The following is a 23,368-nucleotide window of genomic DNA, read 5'->3' on the forward strand; positions in this document are numbered from 1 at the left end:
TCCACAAGACTAGTGAAAATGGAAATCATTAAACTATATAACTTAGGAGGAAAACATTCCAAGCTATATTAACATTTTTTAATATATTTTTTAACCTTAAGGCCTGGAAAAGACTTTATAGAGCCCTTAATTGTATGCAATACCATGGTTGTGTAGAATGGACGTTGGATCTTTTGACTTATAAATATATTTCAATAATGTCTCTTGCATATTTTATGACTACAGTACCCCACTTTTTATAGGGCTTAGTCGTTTGGACACAACATTACTATTTAAAAAAAAACTATCAAATTTGTAGCTCTTAATTCTGTGTTTTGGTTTGTCAATGATTATTACTAATACTATTATTTTGAATCAAGTTAAAAAACATACAGTACAGAGACATCAAACTAGCTATTTTCTCAAAAGAAGAAAATTTATGTTCATACAGGAAAGATGATAATGTGCTTCAATAAATGTTTATAGTATACTTTACTATTTTAACACTACAATAGACAAAATCAAAATGCAGACATTAAAATAAGTCTTAAATTTAGTAAAATTTGTTGTTAAAATTAATATATTCTTTTCCACTGAATACAGAATGGCTGAAGTGTAGCAATGCAATAAAGACTGGTAGCAAGGTGCAGTAACAGGAGTCTAGAAGAAAGGATGATATAGGGGGAATATGCAGCCTGTTGGTCAAGAGAGGAGACCGAGAAAACCAGGGCAAGATAGGATCCTGGAAACTGGGAAAGTCTACAAATGCATTTTTTCTGGAATATGATGGCATTGACACTCTTTCCGGGTTCTTTTAAGCTCTCTGAGTACGGATCTCTGCTGGTTTATAATATCAAAATAGTTTATAATTTAGAGAAATATAGCACAAAGAATGGAAAAAACTACAATCCATTAAAACAGGAGTTTGAGCACAGCTATACATAGTCTTTGAAGATCAAGTTTAAGAACTGGGCATTTGAAATAGAGAAAATTTTGAAGTACTCTAGGGACTTAGGTGATCAGGATGAAGACAGGATTTGCACATTATTTTATTGGCAGGGTACATCAGGAAAATAAAAGTTGGTGATAATCAAACCCATCAAACAAAAGAAAGCTCCAAACAGAGAGGAATGATTTCAAAATAAGAGAACAAAAAGGCTATACAAATGAGTATGTACAAAGAAGACATGAGTTGTGAGAGAGGCCAAAAGCAGAAATTCAAGGAGTGGATTTGTAGCAAATATAGGAAGAAAGAATGAAATGGTATTCAAGAGAGGATCATGATAAGGCTCTTGATCCAGTTGTATTGTATAAGTTTAGAAGTAGTAGTGGTAAAAAGCAGGGATTGAGAAAGTTTGTATTATCTGGTATTCAGCTAAAGACATTACCAACAATCAAACAAGGCAATATATTCACTATTATTTTGGTGTGAATGTAACTTGAATAAATATTCATGGTGCATGTTTCATGTTTTCTGTACTACAAAAGATATACATGAGAGGAGTAACACACAATCATTGTCATAGTTTGGAACTTGTTTATATTCTTTTGATTCAATTTACATTCAATATAGCAAAGAATAAAATGTTCTGGGGGAAATTACAATAATATTACAATATATTTTGTAACCAGCTGAAAGGTTAAACACCACAGCAGGAAAGACTTGGTATACATTAAATGAATTGTCGTTTGGCAAGCCATTTACTTTAGCTTTTACAACAAAGCAACATTTTGGATAGCTCAAACAGCACCAGCAATTTCAGGAGGATTAAATTCCCTAACTATGCACATTCCAAACAGTGGTTTGGAAATAACATCTTGGCAGCAGATACTACATGCATCAGACCTTCCATAGTCTTCAAAATCTGGAGTAGACGATATGTTCAAATACCACTATGCAGTTCCCCTTCACCTTTTATGTCCACTAATCTATAGATTTTATTTTTCAAGTCATCCTCATATATTACTATCCACACATCATAACAGCAAATTGAAAAAAACCCCAATATGACATCACAGCAGGCTTTTCTTTATTGAAGTCCAGCTGCCTCTTACATTTATTCCAATTGGATATTAAACTTTTTTAAAAAATCATTTCATTAGGTGAGTAAAGGCAAATGTGAATTAAGTCAATATTACTTTTGTTAAATTATTTTAATATGAACATGATTTTTATATAAAATTTGATTAATTCAGCAGTCCTCTAAAATTTATTAGTTTGTTTTGCATGCAATACTATGTAACCCTAGGAATACTCTTGCATTGAACAGTACTCTTAAACCTCAGGATATACTTCATTATGCAAGTATTCCAACTCCACTCATATAGTTAAAATAAGGTCCGACTACTCACAGCATAATTCCGAAGATTTATCTGTTTCTCCTCTCCCCAGATTATCACTTCCTTTGGTAAACTGACCTGTTCTTTTTTATGAATACCAATGTGTGTGTCATGGGGATCTGAAGCTTTTACTAAATCTGAGTGGCATATAAAAGAATTTACTAAAAGTGATATTACTATATTTTAAGTTTATCATGAACTGTTCATTTATATAAAAAAATAAAGGAAATAATTCCATGACATTTATCAATAAAAAGCCCCTCTAAGATTAAATATCTGAGTTAGACATTTCTGGTCAGCAGTCATTCTCAATTTTCTTCAAGCCGTAGGAGTAAGTCTGCCTGACCTCTGATGAGTTCATTTGAATTTCAATATAACATAGTGGCTGACACCTATGTGAAAACTGATGGGAGAACTAGAGTTTGAGTATTGATCACCACCTCAAGATGTGCTCCATCTAAAATCACACAGATTATTCTCAAGCTCAGTTTCTGTAGCAGACGTGAAAGAATCAGACATAAGACAACTGCTTGTTTACACTGTATTTGTAAGGAATCAAGTATCTAGATTTAGGTGTCTATAATTTCATAAGTAAAAAACCCGGCAAGCCAAAAGTTGGTAGGAATTTTTTTTTTTATCACCAGACTATTTTACCTGATTGATTACTCAATTAAAATTTGATTATGATTATATACTATACAGGCAGAATGAAGCTATTACAAACTCTCTCTTTTTTTTTTTTTTTGGCTGATAATCAAACAGTTTCACATGAACAGCAACTAAAATGCAATAGCCAGAACTGTGCATTCCATGTTCTCTGTGTCTTGGAGCTTCTCCAGTGATTACAACTTTGGATGACTCTCTCTCACTTCTTCCAGTTTAGAAAGGATCCACTGTGGGAGTTAAGAGAAAAAAAAAGTTCCTTTAGTAAAAAGTGTGCCATGCAGTAAAAAATTTGGCTGGGATGGCCAGACATGACACCATTTAATACCTGGTCCTAATCAAATCTTAACATTATGCAAAGTTCATAATCTACAATAGTATTTCTCTGCCTTTCCTGTCTTTATACTGTCTTTTGAAGTTCAAATTCCAATCTCCCACATGACAACATATGGGACTACTGCTAAGACATCTGGCTAGGCTAAAATTCCAATTACTTAATCTGCAGTTAGGGTTGCCACCAGTCTGGTTTTTACCTGGACAGTCCAGTTTTTGGCTTCTGCATCCGGGTGCCATATATGAACAATAACATTTTAGAAAAGTAATAATTACCACTGTGTTGCATATATCCAGGAGAGACATTATTATTCATTTATATTATCCAAGCATTCTAGGCAAGTCACAGAACAGAGAATGACATGGTCCCTGTCACTAAACAATTATAATTAAATTTTAGAGGTGACAAAAAGAATGAAGATGACAAAGAGTTGGCAGAGGGTGGAACCAGCAAAACTGAGTCTTGCTGCAATATGATCATATTGTTATCAGTTTAGGCACAAACATGTTGTTGGTTCTGTTAAGGGTTTTTTTTTAAAATGTATTTAAAATTAGGAAAATAAATATACTAGTAAGTCAATGAACACAGTGTGGAGAAATTAGTTTTCAGAAGGGATTTAAATAAGAGGATATTGGCACAGCAGATCGGAGTGGGAAAGGCATTCCCTGTATCACGAGGAGTATGAAAAAAAGGAGATAAAGTCTCCTGGAAGAAAAACAAACAGTGTATCAAGGCTGATAAGAGGCCAGGTTCGATAAATAAATAGGACTGGAGTTATGTGCTGCTCTGTGCCTCAGTTTCCCCATCTGTAAACTGAGGACACTCAAATTCCAAGGCCATAAGGCACCATTGTGATCATCTAGTCTGACTTCCTGTATGACATGGGCCATAGAACTTCCCCAAAATAATTCCTAAGCCTATATTTTTGAAAAACATCCAGTCTTGATTTAAAAATGATCATTGATGGAGAATCCACCATGATCCTGGGTAACTGGTTCCAATGGTTAACTACTCTCACTGTTAAAAATGTACATCTTTTTTCCAGTCTGAATTTGGCTAGCTTCAACTTCCAGTCCCTACACAGTTCTATGTTATGAAGAACCCATTTATTAAATATGTGTTCCCAATATAGGTAACTTAACCATCCCCTTTTTACCTAAATAGATTGAGCTCCTTGAGTTTATCGCTGTAAGGCAAGTTTTCTAATCCTTTAATCATTTCTCATGGCTCTTCTCTGAACCCTCTCCAATTTTTCAACATCCTTCATGAATTGTGGACATAGTATTCCAGCAACAGTCGCGCCATACTGGCCTCTTTTGTAAAGTGCTTTTAGATCCACTGATGAAAAGTACTATTTAAGCGCTAGTTATTACCATTATGTAGGCCCTTAAAGGTGAGACTAAGTATTTTAAATTTAATGCAATAGAGAAGATGAAAAGCGAGATTAAAGTCAGTAGGTGACGTGATCAGACTGATGGGCTAGGAAGATCTAGACTGTTTTACTTAATTTTAGATTGGCAAGTATTGAGAAATAGCTCCAATGGAGGATATTAAAAAAGAAATGAACAAACAAAATTCTGGTTAATTTAATTGTGTGTGTGAAAGAGGTTACCAGTAACTGTTGTTCTTTAGGAATTGCCTCTGTGCATTCATACTTGTGGAATCTGATGCCCTAGCACAGAGCTGCAGTGTCTGCTGGGGAGACACACAAGAAACCTTGTGTGGAAGTGACGTCTTCTCTCCTACTGTATACAGGGGAATGTGCACACACACACCCGCCTCAGTTTCTTCTCCCTAACCACAGAGTCCTGATGTTATATAGAACTCTAAGGTAGAGGTAGTGGTGGAGGAGGGGGGGGAGGGGGTAACATGAATTCACAAAGGCAACTCCCAAAGAAGAACAGTTACTCGCAAGTAACTTCTCTTTCTTAAAGGGATTCTGTGTACTCCCACTTGTGGGAGTTTACAAGCAGTGCCTCATCTGGAGGATAGTAAGCAAGGATTTCTAAGATAAATATGAACTGTAGCACTGTCTCATATCCCAAACTGGGCATCAGACTGTGATACTAGATCTAGTGAGTAGTGTCTGGTACAAGTCTGCACTGAACCTCTAAGTTTCTGCTTTGTATATCTATCTTAGGGGAACTTGCCTAAGGGACTGTTGGTGTGGTGGCTTTCATGAAGTGGGGCTTTAAAGCAGATGGTACTGCTTTCCCAAGTAAGATGTAACACATTAGACAGCAGGTTGTCCTCCACACTGCGAGGTGGAGTGTCTCTGAGTTGGGGTGAAGAATCCTCCCTTACTTTTGAGACAGCCGGTCTGGAAACAAAGGCAGCTATAGGAGATCTGGATATCAGTGCTGAGGAGGCCACTCTAGGGCTATTAGTGTGTTTGTTCTGCTCAAAGTGATTAGAGAGGAATAATGTCACCTAGAGTGAGCATCTTGAACTTGAATGTTCATAGGAAAGCAGCGATTTCTGTGTGTACTCCTCATTTGGCACCAATGCCCTCAGAACCAACTTCAGAGCTATCCTCTGGTGATGATGCCTCTGTAGGAAGACTTCATCTAACTCAAGGAAAAGACAGGTGTAAATTTCAGGGAGCGGGCAGCAGCCTTAGTGGCCCATGGATGTTCTCAAGGGCCTCATCACTGAAAAATTATGTATCAGAAGCAGGGGATCTGACATCATTGTTTCCGGCAGAAGAGTATTTGCCATTCTCCTCAATCATTCCTGAAATGGTCTCTGTCAGAAGGTTAAACCAATGCAGCCACCTGATCTTCTGATCAGGTATCATCTGTTTGTTCCTCCAAAGGGAACTTTTATGGTTCTCATGAAGAAGTCTCATCAAATATAGGGAGATCTTACAGAACTGAGGGATCTGGTGCCAGTATGTGACAGCAAGGAAGGCTGTATTGGTGTTGGGTGAGGTACAGGTGCTTGGGAGGGTACACTGGAGCTGGCCTTGTAGTCTTCAGAGGGCTTTCATGGAGTTCTTTATATAGGGTAACATGACGTCTGGATCTGAGGTGAGAAGATGACCAGAGTCTCAAGGCAGAGTCAGAAGACCCTATAGACTCATCTTTGAATGGGGTCAAAGATACCCTGAAGCGGTTTCAGGTGAAATTTGGAGAAGTTGGTGCAGGCACAGAGCCAAGCAGCAGAAATGCATGAGGTGGAATAGTGAGTAGCTTCAGTGGTGGATCCCAGGCAGGCATGGAGACTTCAAAAGTGTTATCAGGATCTGAACTGGTGAGAAGTCCAAGTTGGTTGATGCCACGATGTGTGGTTCTGGAGGAGTGGGGAGAAAAGGTGACTGTGGTGCCATTTCTGTGTCTCAGAGGCCCTCATGGTTTGGAGAGTACAAGGAAGAAGAGGGCTGGCATTTCCTTTTTTTCTGTTGTTTTTACCTCTCTCGTGACAAGATGTTTCCTCTTCTCCTTTGTTTTACCCTAACAGATACCTGCATTGACTTGTGATGCCAAGGCAGAGGCATCATCACCAGAGGATAGCTCTGAAGTTGGTTCTGAGGGCATTGGTGCCAAATGAGGAGTACACACAGAAATCGCTGCTTTCTGTGTTTTGCAAAGGCCACTGAGGACTTAATTAGCAGTGCCAGTTTGGTCTGTGGTATTGTTTTTGATTTAGCCAGTGCTGGCGGTGCCAAGTAAGGGATTACTCCCAATATAAGGCCTAAGATCTGTCTTGGGCCTAAGACAGAAGGTGGTGCTGAGGCTGGAGCAGCACAATGCATCTTGAGCCCTGTGTAAGAGCACCTCTGTGCAGAGGCTCAGTACCTCGCCCCTTGAAGGCTGTAGGAATTGAGAAGTCAGCTGAGCCTGGAGCCCCAAGCATCTCTCCCTTCTAGTTTGGGGAACGAAGGTGCAACAAACTACACACAAAGTTACCAAGACACAGAAGGCACTGGACATGGGCCTCAGTCTTTGGTATGATAATCAGGCAGGAGAGGAAGCAAACCTCTTGAAACCCTTACAGGGCTCGGGACTCACTCATGGTCTCCATGAGGGAACAAGAGCAAGCTACAGGGTTCTGACAACAATGTTTTTGGTGGCCTCAGAGTATGGCCACCAACTCTTGCTGGTGGCCACTCTGACAATTTTTCCTAAAATATTTAATTAACTTTAGGAAAAAACAAATGAATATGCACATATACATGTCCAAATAATTGTCATTTATTTATGTAGGTGTTTTTTTTTTTTTTTTTTTTTGCAGACTCAACAATAAAAATAATGTACAGTTGTCTCTATTCTTTACTGGACCTAAACAGAATTTAAACACAAAGAAGGTGTTCTGCATGTTCTTGTCTTTTGTTGTTTCTTTTGCTTTTTTGGTTGCTTGTTTTTAAAGACTTTCTGGCTACTAAGTCTGCTGCTGCTGTGAAAAGTGATGCTTGTATATTAATATCACTTTGTACAGCCTCCCAGCTACCTACTAAGTCTGCTGTGAAAAGTGATATTAACAAACACACAACTATCACTTTTCTTAGCAGACTTACTCAGCCCCGGCAAGCCAGAGGACAAGTAAGCCCTGGATGGGGAGGTGGGCAGGGAGGCAACGGGGCCAGGGGCGATAGGAGGAATGAATGGGGGACTGCAGGAGGTAGCAGGGGCTGAAGCCTATTGCTTGCGCTCTGCACCTGGGAATGGACCCCGGGACGGAGATGGAGACCTAAGCCACGCGCCTGGAGCTTGCCGCTCACCACCCCAGGTCATCCACTCCAGCATTTGTGTCCCTGCAGAGGGGCAGGGCGTGACCCCTGCTGGCGGCCTTGGGGGAGAGGCTGCTGCTTTACCCCTCTGACCCCAATCACCACCCAGGAGGCTGTGGCCACAAGAAAAGCCCCTGGTGGATGCATTTGAGAAACACTGTATACTACTCTACACAAACTAACCACGAGAAAAATAATACGCTAGACTGAGAGAAGACCTAGCTTAGGGATATGAAAATGAGTTCTGTTCACTGTTTGTGGTGGGAGCAAAAGAATTAAGGCACACACACATAGTGATGACAACAAGCTCATGTGAGATCACACATGCACTCAATGAACATGGCTTTTTAAGGTAGTTTTACAACTCGACATTAGGAGCACCCTATCTCACAACTGCGAATACGCAGAGGCACTAAAAGATGAATCTGCGGTTCAGGAAGATAGGAATGAATCACACTGACCAGAACCACATAGAGAAGTTGTGCAAGTTTCCTCCACATGGATTTGGCAGCTTACCAGTAGTTCAAATCTGACCTGCAAACCTTCTCTTCCACGTGTGGCTTGCTATTTAAACCAAACTAGTAGAATGGTTCTGTGATGCAAATAAATGCCCTCTAGGGACTGGGATGCATTCTCCAGTCTCATCTTCACTTTTCACCAAAGCTACACTGCATTTTGATTTCTATCAGTGAAAGACTAATACACTGAAACCCAGTATTTTAACTGGCTCTACTATATTACTCGTTGCTTACCACTCACACAGTCAAATCAATAATCTTACAGAAAATAAAGTCTTACATGGGCCTAAGCAAGGAGATATTTTGCATTAGATCTGTGCATTTTTGAAAAGTAAATACTAACTAGTTTATTGTTGGTCTCTGTTTGTTTAGTAGCCATGTAGAATTATTGGATTCTGACCAAATAAAGCAGCTTCATTACAAATGTGTTCCCCAAAAAAGTTTACTGTAAAAACAACTATAAGTAATTGTGTGTAACGATGTGTAGAGGAGTTTTTTATTGTGTGTTCTGAAATATTGTAATTCACTGCACAATAAATTAAAAAAATTCAGCTACAAATTTTCTACCCCTGTCCACTAAGACTTCAACTATTTAAGCTATGAGCACCGTAACCTGGGGGAATTCATGGGGGGAATGTCACATTTCAGAATATCAATTATAACTGGAGGAATGTTGTCACGATTGATAACTTAATATTTGTAAAATACTTTGATGATATGTGTTATATGAATGCTAATTATTATTTTTAGGATGTATTTTTAAGTGGAAAGTCAATTTACTTTTCACAATAAGTTTACTCTCCAAAATGAGTAACAGCACTTATTTAATCATCTGCCCTGAGAAAACAGAGACGCTGAACCTGCAGTCCTCAGGGTCGTTCCCCTCAATAAACACTAAGTATGGAACATTTCTTCCTTACCATGTCAATGCTCCTATGAAGTCAGGCTTTTTAACAAAAGTATAGTACTGTATTACTATAATTTAAATAGCAGTTGCTTGTATTTACCTTGGCATCTTCTGGAGTCCTAAAATTAATTATTTTTCCAAACTCTTTGGCATGAAATACGGACTTAACTCGTTCCTACAAAACAAACAATTTAAAGTTAAGATATGACCTTAATTTTTCTAAAGTTAATGAATGTATAACGCTTTTATACTCTGATTGCTCTACAAAAGTGACCTTCAAAGTGCAGTCTACATAATAAACCAATTTTTAATCAAAAAACCTACTTTACAACATATCACTCTGTTTAATACACTGTAGATCACTTTAAATATTTATATCTATAAAATAATCTACTCTACCTGGAAAAGGCAGGTTAATAAAAGCAAAATGTGATGTGCTAAATTTTCTGTGTAATAATGGTCTAAAGTAAACTACGTAAGAACCTATGTGCACTGGAGCTAAATTTAACTGTTTCTTGACAGTTCTCTCATATATGGACACAATTTTTCATGTATGGACTCACTTCTTTAGTGAATTCCATTTTAGGATCAATCCCTCATCTTGGTTGCTGCTAATCCATGGAGAGGACATTACACTCCTATGACCCTTATTGTCAGACACTCAGCTGAATAAAAAAGGTATTCCTGAGTGAGTCCAAATCTTCTCCCAAATTCCATTCCTCTTAGGAAAAGGATACCAGACCCTTTGCCAAGTAACTCTTATGCCAGGGGCTCTAGGGAGGGTATTTGGACTTACCCAGATAAAACCCTGATCTGGGAAGACAGCCTTTCCCGTTGTGTCCCAGGTGTTGAAGAGTAGTGACCCTCTTTTACTACAGTGTCTCCAGAGGAGTGTTAGTGTGTGTAGGAGGGGGATGCAGGACCCCCAAGAAGCAGTCAAGACTCTAAGAGTATGTCTACACTGCACTATAAGACCAAGCTTAGATTCAGGCTTGTGTCCAACCCCCCTTCCGTCTACACACAATTCTCTGAGACTCGGACTCAGACCTCAGGTTCTAGGACCCTGCAGTGGTGGAGGGCTTGAGCCAGAGTCAAGCCAGGACCCTCATGCTTTGAGCCCTATTGCTTTACAGTGTAGATACAGCCTCCCACCCACTCGGGCCCTGGGAGTCCACCAAAAGTATCCTATACTACCATAATCTTTCTTTGTCCTCTCTATCCCAAGAATCTCCAATCAACTCCAGGGAAACAGAAGTAATCCGCCCCCCCCTTGGTGTAGGGTCAGCTGCCTTGAGTCTCACTAACCCTGAGCTTATATTGAAGTGTAGACATATCCTAAGCCTCTTTACTATGGCTGACTGAGGATCTGCAGAGCTGGAAGCAATTACTGCAGAGATCTTTTTCTGTAATTCCTGAGAGGATATCTTGGCAGATATGGCTGGTTCTACCACACTGATAGCAAGGGCAGCAAATACAGAAAAAGAGATCTGCAGGTGATCTGTTTAGGGTACAATCCTGGGGAAATGTTTGTTTGTTTATTTTAATAAACATTTTCCCCAGAGAAGAAAAGTGTCTGGATGGAAGGTGAAAAAAAGGTGAATGGGGAGAAGGAAACTCCCCTTGCCATCACCCAAAATTGACTTTAAAAACTGGAAATTGAAAAATTAAATTGGGAAAGCTGAGTTGCCATTCTGATCCACTCGCTAGAGGAAAGTTAGTTTGCGATATGATCAAGCCCCCACAGACAAGTCTGAGCTGCTTCCTTAAATGTGTCAAAAGGTTACTTCAGAAAGAAAAAAAATTAAGTGATACTTTCACATTTCATTCTACCACTAGCCAGGCATCTACCCTACCTTGGCTTCAATGCGTAATCTTCTTCCATCAACAATGAATGGCTCTTTGGTAAACTCATCGTAAGTGTACTGCCACTCACATGTCAGCTGTCCAAATGTTCCTTTTGTCACAAACAAAACACCACTAAAAAGAGTAAAATAGAATAAACAGTTCAAAAATGAAAGCAGAAAATAAAACGGTATGAAATACTTTCCCTCCCCGCACCAAAGAAATTAGGAACTAAATGTTAGGTGCAGTGAAGTGGTCTTATTTCAGATAGTTTACATGCAACAACCACATAGTACAACTTTTGAAAAGACACACAGGGACATTCAGGAAAGTTAATCCAAATTAACTTTTAAAGTGCATTAGTTAAATTACATTAAACCCCTTTCTGGATGCTGTTATTCAAAATTAAAATGGCCTTAATTCAGTTTAGCATAATTAACTTTGGAGGTGAATTCAGGTAAATCAAATTAAGGCTACTTTAATTCTGAATAATAGTATCCACATAGAGGTTTAATGTGGTTTAACTAACGCACTGCAAATTCATACCTTTAGTTAATTCGGATTAATTTTCCTAGATATCCCAGTGTAGACAACTCCTAAATTCTGCAGGTTCCTGTGCTTATTTACAATAGCATCTATCAGCATCTCTTTTTTATGCCAAGGCAGCAACTCTATTTCTAACTTGATATTCTCAGAGGAAACATAGTCCCCAGACAGAAAAAATGAAATGATTTATGCTCCACTATTAAATATGTTTGAGTCTTAGAGGAAAATTCCATTCCTTTATTACTGAGTATCTTTACTTAGATTCCAGTCCTGCAATGTGCTTTACACAGGTGGATCCCTGAGTCCATATAGAATCCCACTGTCTTCATCCTGACTAAATATTCAATTTATCTATCTCAGTTACAGAAAACATGAAAGCAAGTTAGTCATCCTTGGATTACAGAAGCTACACACGTGAGGCATATGATAATATATTCTTTGCCAAACTGGCAACGAAAGAGTCATAGATAACAGGATGCCAGATACATTTTTTCCTCTATTTTATTTATATTTATATATATATACATATATACATATATATATATATATATATATGCATATTATATATACACACACACACACACACACACATATATATATATATATACACAAAAACCACACACAAAATCTCCATATATCCAAAGGTGTGAACATATATGTATAATGTATATCTCCATATATCCACATGTGTAAACACATACTTACCAAAATGATAAAAAAATAGTTGTTTATCTAAAATAATTATCATTCCAACAGTTTGGTGGTACATTTTAAAGTATTTACTATTCAAAGGGAAAAGCCTTTACCTTTTTGTTATCATTAACAAATCTGTATTATTGACCATGGCATGTGTAATATATTTGAGTTTTGCAAATCTTCCATTTTCAATTTTCTAGAAGAAAAAGAGAAAGTGTTATAGCATTCCATAAAATACATTAATTCATTTCCTGCTCATAACTCAATTTCTAATCTGAATAAAAACAGCTTACTATAACTGAACACAACATTGTACCTTCTATCCAATAAAGAGCTACCTACCAAAACAAATCAGAACACAACTAAAATTTGTGACATTTTGCATTTGCCATGAAGATATGATCTTTAGACACAAGAGCTTTAGACAATTTTATGTGAAATTGATTTCTGTTAATACAGATAGGCAAATAAATGGAAGTTTCCATTGGGATCAGCCCTGTCCAAAGCTGGATGCATCAACAAGGTCTTGATTCCAAAACAGCTCTACAGAAGAATTTTGAACTCAAATTTTCCCATACTTACAGTGCACTGCAATATAATTTAAATTAAAAGGAAAAAATAAATGGATTCCCAACATAACTATGGTATGACTCTTGGACTCTTTAAATTAGGATCAACCTGATTACCACTAACACATTAGAATCACTATCACTGGTGACTGAACTGAATTCAACTCCATACAAGAATCCCAGATCATCTATAAGATCAGATTAACTTCAGGACACTTCTTAGGTACTGGAGGTCATCTGATGGGCAGCATGCTTCTGCATTCTCCATGCATTTTCCATAACATACATACATACTCATTTACAGTAGTTTGTGAATACTGTAGCTGAATCTTCTCACTATTCATGAGTGAATTGTATTTAAAATGGCGAAATCCATGATATCAGACTCTTCAGTTTTAAATGCTGTGGCTCTGTAAACTTAGTACTAATTGGCAGCTTCTGGAAGCCTGAATTTCAGAGGAATGAACAACTATATAAAAATGTAAAACAGGTTTCTCCTTCAGCTTCAACTCTGGCACAGCTCCTTTGCTTGCAGTGACTATGTTCCAAAAGTATTCTGCTTAGCCTAAGAAATTTGTTCTAATTTGGATCCTGTGTTGCTGGGAAATAAGGACAAGAGCTGTTTACTTTCTCTTTTTTCCATTAGAGCGCACACAAACATCCCCTTTGTATTACTGTTTTTTTTTAATGAAAAACAGAACAGTTAACCAAAAAAATAGTCCTTGAAATACTGTAGACACAAAGGTTTCCAAAATCATTTGTAAGATTCATAGGTCAATCCTCTCTCAAGTTAAAAGAATAGAGCCAAGTGGCCACGATTGATTACCACTTGAAACCACTGTTAATGTAATAAAAAAAAATTAAAAAGTCCTACAGTGAGACTGGAGATTTCTATTACAAGCAAACAGCAGTGAAAAACACTTGACCTAACAGATTTAAAAAAAATATGTTTTCCTTTGTGTACAGTAATTTAACAACTGGGATATTTCCCAATAGAAAATATTTTTGGTTTACAGACAAAAATCATGCAATGCAATCAACAAGGAGAAAAATACATATGGACAATATACAATTCTATGCACAAGAAACATTTAGAAGTTTCCATTAACTTATCAGTTATTACACTGGTTTAGAATTTTAGTGGCTAATAAATTTATTACAAAATAACACCAGAACAATGAAAAGATGATCACCTAAGGCCTTCATTAACATTTGCTTATCCATGTCAAGGTTCTAAGTTTATACCAGGAATTATTTTATTCAACAATCTTCCATAGCTGCACCTAAGGACTGGACAAAGGGAACATTTAAAATATAATTTAAATTAAAGAACTGAAAACTGAGCACATTCAGTCAACAACTCTTCAAATCCTGTGGTGAAATCTGGGCTCACTGAAGTCTATGGCAAAACTCTCGCTGATTTTAATAGGAGCAGGATTTCATCCTCACTATTTTCCTAATAAAACTAAATTATTCCTTCATAAAGATTTGAATTTTACATACTTTAGTTATCTACAGTACAATTTCATTATACATTTCTAAAAAAAGCCTTGTCCACGTTGGTCAAGGAGACCGTTCTATAAACTTGTTAGAAACAAGAGACTTTAAACACATTTCTAAGTGAGCTTAGCCTTTATCCTAATGTGGGTGGAGTACAGAAGAAAGAGGGCAGAGGAGTTTTCATGTCTATTTGGGCACTGACTTCTTTTAGGAAAAAAGGAGTATTTTTTAAACACGCATTTACTGACGTATTAAAATCCCTATGTAAACAAAGCAGTTACAGCATTAACACATTAGTTTGCTGAGGTAAACTCTATTGGGGAATGTAAGGTTTACCTCAACCAGCTAATGTATTAAACATACATCTTTTTACCTAATGTGGACATAGTCATTGGTCTTTCCACTAAGGCTATGTCTACACTACAAAGATAAGCTGACTTATGTTAGGTCGACTTACAGCCACCACAGGAATTACTGCGGTGGCTGATGTCCACATTACCCTCCTTCTATCGGTGGTACACGTCCTCACCAGGAGTGCTTCCACTGACTGAAGAGGGGCAGTGTGGGGGACTGAGAGCCAGGGCTCTAAGTTCCACGCTGCTCCCCACCAGAAGCCCAGCTGCCCCCTAGGGGGCTTCTGGCCTCCACGCTCCCAGCTGTAAGTGGGATGCTGGGGGAGCTACCAGGACTTCTCGCCTCCACGCTCCCAGCTGGGATTGGGGGAAAGCCTGGGCTTCTTGAGTCTGGTGGGGAGATCCGCACCGGGAGTCCAGCATGGAACCAGGACCCCAGGGGGCAGCAGGGAGCCCAGGAGGCAGCCCAAGCAAGGAGCCTGGGTGACAGCCAAGCTTGGAGCGGAGACCGGGCAGCAGCAGAGCCGTGAAATTGACAATTATGACAGCCAATAACCGATGTAAGGAATGCAGTGTCTACACAGACACTGTGTCACCCTGACTACACTGACATAAGCCTTATGCCTCTCATTGAGGTAGTTTTATTATGTGAGTATAGCAGGGGAGTTACATCAGCTGAGTTTTGTCGACAAAGAGGCCTAAGACTGTCATAATTAGACAATCAGTACCAATTAAGGTGATGATTTGTGTGATGTGGATGCCTATCCACTGGAAACTGAACTGAGGCAACCAATTTGTTTCACAGAGTAGACCAATTTGTTTCACAGCGTAGACCTAAAGTATGTAAAATTCAAATCTTTATGAAGGAATAATTTAGTTTTATTAGGAAAACAGTGAGGATGAAATCCTGCTCCTATTAAAGTCAGCGAGAGTTTTGCCATAGACTTCAGTGAGCCCAGATTTCACCACAGGATTTGAAGAGTTGTTGACTGAGTGTGCTCAGTTTTCAGTTCTTTAATTTAAATTATATTTTAAATGTTTCCTTTGTCCAGTCCTTAGGTGCAGCTACGGAAGATTGTTGAATAAAATAATTCCTGGTATAAACTTAGAACCTCGACATGGACGTCAACGTATCTCCACTGACCCCACTTAAAATTAAACCATTGCCTCAAAGGCTTCATTATCAGTTGTCTTCTTCCAACTGGCAGGTTTTTTTTTGTTTTTTTTTTAAATAAACAGTACTGACACAGATACATCAAAAGCAACATAACTTTACATTGAAACCTATTTTTGGTAAAGGATCAGAAAATATGTAGGAAACAATCTATACTTGAAGAGGATAGATGAGATAACAGCTATTGGTCTTTTCCATTTCTATCTTTATGCCTAGTATCTTATAATTTCACTTACTTTTACAAAACTGCTGTGATTAACATTTTACTGGTGAGAATGCCATATTTAAATATAGGTGTAAGGTTTAACTCCCAACACCTACATGCATGTATGTATTAAGAGCAAGAACGGGACATTACAACATTTAAAAAAAAATCCTAATTTACCATTTTGATTCAAACTACATATGAGAGATTCTATGGGTGCATGTTGGAGTAAAGTATTAACAGAGGAAGGCTCCTGAAATAAATTGAACTGTACCTACTGAGTGAAGAAACAAATATTTATTTAAAGGTGTGTTCTGCATTATTCAGCTATAAATAGTTTGGAGGACGATAGTATCCCAGAACACTATGATAAAGTAAAACTCTTAGTGGTAGAAGGATAAGAACTCTCAATGATTGTTTCTTTAAAGCTGTGAAACAAACACTGAAGAAACATTTGCTAACGTGAAAGAAACTTTCTGTAGTCCTGGGTCTGAAACTATTCAATATTTTCATTAATGACATGGAGAATGAAGTGGAGAGTATGCTTATAAAATTTGCAGATGAAAGCAGGCTGGAAGCGGTTGCAAGCACTTTGGAGGACAGAATTAGAAATCAAAACAACACTGACCAATTGTAAAATTGGTCAGAAGTCAACAAGATGAAATTCAATAAGGACAAGTATAAAGTAATATAGTTAGAAGGAAAAATCAAATGAACAGTTACAAAATGGGGAATAATGGGCAAGGTGGTAGTACTGCTGAAAAGGATCTGAGGGTTACACATCACAAATTGAATGAGTCACCAATGTGATACAGTTGCAAAAAAAAAAAAAAAAGCTAATATTCTGGGGCTCATTAATAGAAGTGTCATATGTAAGACACGAGACACAATTGTCCCACTCTACTAGGCACTGGTGAAGTCTCAGCTGGAGTACTGTGTCCAATTTCAGGAGGACCACACTTTAGGAAAGATGTGGATAGACTAGAGAGAGTCCAGAGGAGAGCAACAAAAATGCTAATATGTTTACAAAACCTACGAGGAAAGGTTAAAATAAACTGGGCATGTTTAGTTTTGAGAAAAGAAGACTGAGGAGGGACCTGATATCAGTCTTCAAAGATGTTAAGAGCTACTATAAAGAGGATGGTGATCAACTGTTTTCCATCTCCACTGAAGGTAGGCTTAATCTGCAGCATGGGAGATTTAGTTTAGATGTCAGGAAAAATTTTTCTAACTGTAAGTGTAGATTAGTTCTGGAACAGGCTTCAAGGGAGGTTGTGGAATTTTCATCATTGGAGTGCAGGGGACTGGACTAGATGACTTCTTGAGGTCCCTTCCAGTCCTATGAATCTATGAGATATGAGCCTTTCCGAGGCAGTACAGGCAGCACTGGTGGTTGTTGCTGACTGAAAAGGAGTGGGGGCAAGAGATGCAATTCTTAAAACCCAGGAGCCTGGGCATAATCTAAGTCCTGCTCTGAGAATCGGGGGGATCCCCTGGGGTGAAGATTCTAACTAACTTCTTATCTAACTACAAAAACTACTAACAGTAACTTTTAAATATTTACAGGAAAGAACATAGACGAGAATCCGTTTCGGACACCAGAGGATTCCAACTCGGGTAACGTGTAGCAAGAAGGAATGGGAGAGGCATCGGTCCGCACCACCTCTTATACTCTAGGTACGGAGGACAAGGAGACAAACTGCACAGGAGCGGATCAATGGACATTACTTGCTAGAATTCTCTCTTCTCAGGCATATGGAATACACAGTGGAATACACACAGACCAGTACTCGAAGAACCCGCTGATTTGAGCAAATGTTTCATTGATTAGATGTAAAAAAGAGGACAAAAATGATCTGTGAAACCGGACCCCCAAAACAAGTATCTAAAAATCGAAGCACAGGTCCACTTCCCACTCTGTGCAGCTTATTCTTGCTAGTAGCACAGATTACCCACGCATATGAAGTTTCTGGCATATATGGTACCACTGTTGGGTAATGGGGGAGATACACACCCACACACTCTTTTGGAGAGCGTGGAGCTTCTCATAGTTCTGAAAGTAGGAGATGGAGTAAGAATAGAGGTAGTAAAACTGCACTTTACTGTCTCTCTGCAATGTATGGATTGGCACCTGGCAATTGCCAACAGTATGTGTGATGCCCAATCAGAAGCTGGCCCACATACATTTGATTGATTTAAGAGCCATCTTAATTAAGTGAGGCAAAATGGGGGTGGGGGAGGATGGGGGAACCAGAAAATTGCTACAGATTAAATAGCAGTTGTGAATCTGTTAGGACACACTTCTTTGCACTCAGCTAACCAGCCATGCTAGCCGAACATACTGAAAAGTATACTACCTGACAATCTTCTCAGTTTCTCTCCTCATTCATCACTAATGGGTAACGCCTTCCACTTGTAGAATCTGGAAGTGGTCCAGTGTTGTTGCTGGAGACTCCAGAACTAAGCCCAGTCTTCAGCTCAGACCACCAGAAGAGTTCTTCCAAAGCTGCAGAAATACCCCACCAACAGATTACTAGCATTAAGATAACTTGGTATCCTAATAATTTTAAGGTTATTTATATATATGTCTGAGTCTCCCTTTAGAGAAAAAAATTCAATTGTAAAAAATTGTATTCTGGTCATTTACCAACTACTAGGATGGGCTGAATGAGGAGAGAAGTTGGTAACAGAAAGAAAATTACTAGATAAGAAATTTGTCATTCTGCTGCATAGCCTTCCCTCCTCATACATCACTAATGGGAAATAGCAATCAATCAATCGCAGAAGTAGGGGAGAGGATGAAGAGAGTCTTTATTATTATTATTATAGTAGAATAACAGGCAAAGAGAAGTTCACCCCAAAAAGCAAGAGCTTTGTAATTTAACATTACTTGGGAGCCCATCCAATAACACCTTCTTACCTACTTTGCAAATCTCCCTTGAGGCTCAAACTTTTTTCCACATAATACCATCAGGGATCTTGTAGAGGGAGACTTGATTCTTCCTTTGTGAATAGTTTCCCAGATATGCAGCATGCCAAGTGTTGCAGGATTTTTACTCACAGCAATGTTGAGGCCCTAAATGCCCTGGCATTTTGGATGGAATGAGATGAACGGAGTACAGTTGATATGTGTACTCAATATGCTTGAGATATATTTTTACTAGTGCTAGGAATGCCAATTTATACCACAACGTTCCAAAGGGGTGCTAGTGATTGAAACAAAATAATGGGAGAACCATTTCCCAGGAATTGTAGAAAGAATTTACATCGAACAGAAAGGTTTCTGGAGGTGTAAGAACAACATTTTATACATAACAATAGTAATGTGGTTCTTGTATGGATACAGAAACCAATTCTATACCCTGTCTTTCAGAGGTAATACCAACTAGAAAGGCCTGCAACAGACAAATCTGTCATTCTGAATAATCCTGAAACTTAATGATACTCAGATGGGAAGTCTGATGTGCCTGCCTAAAGAATGGTGCTATGGCAGTTACCACGTCTTGTAAAGGTACTTGATTGTAGGACTCCAAGCAACCATTCTGTAAAAATTCTAGTGTTGCGCAGATCACTAGTTATTAGTATTTGTACTGCAGTAGCATCTAGAGGTCAGGGCCCTACTGTGCAGGTTACTATACAAATAAAGAGACAGTCTGTGTCCCAGAGAGCTTTCTATTTCCCCCTTACACCAGAAATAATTTTGACCATACCAATAAATGGCATTTCCTGATTCAGTTCTGTTTGAATATAAAAAAGTACTGAGCGATGAGGCTAATAGAGAAACCCTGCTGAACTACACACCTCTCTTCTGATGCCCAGATTGTTAATTGTAGGTTATCCAGGTCTGGATGAAGAAGAAAAACCCTGCTTCAAGAAGTCTGGTGCTTTCTTCAGGTGGAATGGAGGTTCTATGACTATCTATCAAGTCTGAAGTGCATCCTGGGCCAACAGGGGACTAGGAGGATGACGTTGGCTCTCCCTTTTCCCTCTTTTCTATATCCTTTGTGTGAACGGTCTTAAAATCATCAGATTCTTCTGAGCCCAGGGCTTGATTTCCATTTCCAAAAAGAAGTTTGACCGCTGGGAATAGCCCTTCCAAAACCAGGAAGTAAACTGTCATGTTTGAATCATAAACCTCTAATGGGAAGCAGGAGGCAAATTCTCCTGTGATCACCACATATCTACCCACTACATGGTTTCTTGAGCCTTCTTCTGAAGTAACTGGTACTGGCAACTATCAGACAGGATACTGGACTCGATGGACCACTGGGTCTGAATCTGTGTGGCCAAGTTTGTGTGTGTTTGTTCAGATGTGCCACTGATAGGGCTCTTGAAGTGAAGTAAAAGCATGTGTACTCAGAGATTTTAGAAACACCTCTTCCAGATTGGCATATTGTCCATGAACAGACATAAATTCATAACTTGCGATGTGTGTCTTGCTGTGATTAACAGCCATTTTTTAGGACTCGGGGTGCAGAGGGTAGATCAAAAGGAAGATTTTGTACAAGAATTATGAGCTCTCATACACAAATGCTCCTTTTGTCTTTATCATGGTGAGAATTTTGTTAGATTGGGAAGAAAATATATATAGGTTTTCTTGGGAGCTTCTTCTCCACAATTTTAACTCTGATTGGGGAATGGTCCCTTCTTGAATACTCTTGGTGTTGACTATGCTGGCTTTGATAGTGAGGGTAGAGGCCTCTCTGCTATCTCGGTTACTTCACTGATTTTTCTGTTTCCCTGAACAGTTCCTCATCTGTAAATTTGCATGCCCAAGATATCTGTTTAGGATGACCCTATTGCCAACATGACTTCCTTGTAGCTACTGAATTAGGAACCATTGCTCTTGTGACGAGTCACATCAAATGATTTGACCAGAATAGAACCAACGGCCCCTCATTCCAAATCTTTGTCTTAATGGTTATAGCTGAGGCACTAAAATTGCTGTGTAGTATGTCTTCACTCTTATTCTCCCTGGGGTCTTTTGGAAAAAAGTCACACCTTCAGAACGGAACTGTCTTCCGCTGGTGGGAATCCTGCTACAACAACCTCAGGTTCACAGAACTTATGAAATTCCTTTATGTTTAACTTTTTTTTTGATGGTGTGTTTGTGGTACTTCCCCTGGCTGTGTATGGGGAGAGGTAGCGCACTATACATAATGGTGTGGGAACCCATCAACCAACGAGGGGTACTGGTACAGACACCCTGATTGTGGGAATAGCCTGCTACACATTCCCAAGCACCTGAAAGGATGCCTGCCTGCTTTCCCAGGCTGGCTAGCTCCTTTCAGACTGACTTAGTATCACTCAGGGTAATACTCTGAGTAAAGCAGGGGTCATTTTGAACACGGAAAAGGATTTCTCACTAACCTCCCTGTATTCCCATTATAGTGCAGCTGTCAAAGAAATGAAATACTCACGTGCCTCCCTTCTGATCAGTGTCTGGAATGCTTGTGACGTTTTAATGTAAGCTAGCCAATGGAAAGTGGGAAGGGTGGAGAGAGAGACCCCTTCCCACTTATCAGACTGAGCACCTTTCCCTGGTAGAGTAAGGATCTGTGGGCTGAAAGCCAGACAGGCACAAGTCCCATTAGACTGCAACCTGAAGCAGGGCTTCACAGGAGAAACATGCTTCTCTGCCCACACATACTGCAGGGTGGGAAAGGGGTGGTGAGCCTGACAGAGAGGCATTGTGAAAGAGCCCCTCTGAGGAGAAAAACCCCAGCAAAGATTCCCTCTCACCCCAAGGGTTAGAAGGCAAAGGAGAAAGGCTTTAAACCACAATTTGTACATGGTTTACTCATTAACAATACATATTGGTAGTTTACGAAGAGACACTTGCTTCTGCTTTTTTGGGACCTGAAGTCTCTGGAATTTACAAGACTTACCCCATATTGCTTGTTCAGGGGTTCTTCTCTCTGTGGGAATCTTCATGCTCCTTGTTGAGTCTCCCATGGTCGAGTCATGGCTTCAGGCCGGGGTCAAGGACCTACACACTTCTCCCACTCAAAACCCAAGGACCTGGCAGAGTGAGGGTTAGCAGCTTGTGGCAGCAGGGCAGCAGAAGCTCGCCTTCTCAAGCCCGTATCTTGGCAGAGCCAGGGCAGAAGGTAATAGCTTGCCCTCTAAGCATTCTGAGAAGCTGCCTAAACATCTTGAGTTGGCTTGATGCTTGTACGGCTTCTCTGCTGCCGCAATGAAGGAGAGAGGAGCCCATTCAAGAGCTATTCCAGGGAAACCAGAGGCCTAATTCCTCACCACAGAAAAGAGAGAGAGGAGCTAGAAGCTGAAATGAAGTCGTTATTGCATGAAAACGAATGAAAAAATTAAACTTATAAAACAAAATGCTCATGAGAAACTGAACAGCCAACTTGTCCTGCAGCTGGAGGCAGCTGCTAGGAAGCGCTTAGTCCTGGAGACCCCATCAACAACAAAGGATCATCTCCTAATTCCACAGGTGAAAGTATTTTAGTGATGAATATGAGAAGCTGTGCTATAGTAAATAGTTACAATATAGTAAACAAGTTAATTAAATGCACAGCAAGGCTTAATCCATGTTTATGTAGTCTGGTAACTTTAACTGTCTAAAATAAGTCTTAGTAGTACCAAGTACAAATCCTTCACCATACTCATATCAAGCTGTTATATCAACTAGAATATAGATACCCTGTATAACACAATCAGAAATCCTTCATGGCATCAGTTTAAATGAACGAACTGTACATGACATCACAAGTTCAACAAGTGTACCTAAAGCCTTAATAAACAAAACAAAAATAAAAAAATGGCGAACAGAATTTGCTACTCCAAGCTAAATTATAACAAGAGCAGCATGTTTCTGTTTCTGCTTTCCTTGTGCAAACAAAACTGCTAACTTCAGGAGGAGTTTTTGGGTGTATAAAGAACAGAGATCAGGGCATAACTGTATTTATATTTGATATTGTTAATTATCTATCATACTGTTTGTTTCTGAGTCTTTGGAGAAAAATGGTTCCTCTGCTAGCATCAGGCTA

At 39.1% G+C, this 23,368-nt stretch overlaps 1 protein-coding gene across 1 annotated transcript in view; it reads right to left on the minus strand.

Moving 5' to 3' along the window:
- Positions 1-3,055: 3,055 nt before the first annotated feature.
- Positions 3,056-23,368, minus strand: part of VPS13A (vacuolar protein sorting 13 homolog A) — a 273,789-nt gene continuing 253,476 nt past the window's right edge. Inside the window, exons 69-72 of the mRNA XM_026652410.2 lie at positions 12,665-12,750; positions 11,324-11,447; positions 9,571-9,645; positions 3,056-3,212 (exon numbers count right to left, since the gene is read on the minus strand). Of these exons, the coding sequence (XP_026508195.1) occupies positions 3,162-3,212; positions 9,571-9,645; positions 11,324-11,447; positions 12,665-12,750 (336 nt within the window). The 3' untranslated portion in view covers positions 3,056-3,161. The remainder of the gene's footprint in view (positions 3,213-9,570; positions 9,646-11,323; positions 11,448-12,664; positions 12,751-23,368) is intronic.

The sequence above is a fragment of the Terrapene carolina genome, unplaced genomic scaffold (genome assembly GCF_002925995.2).
Source record: "Terrapene carolina triunguis isolate 2854851 unplaced genomic scaffold, T_m_triunguis-2.0 Scaffold113, whole genome shotgun sequence".
Taxonomy (NCBI): domain Eukaryota; kingdom Metazoa; phylum Chordata; order Testudines; family Emydidae; genus Terrapene; species Terrapene triunguis.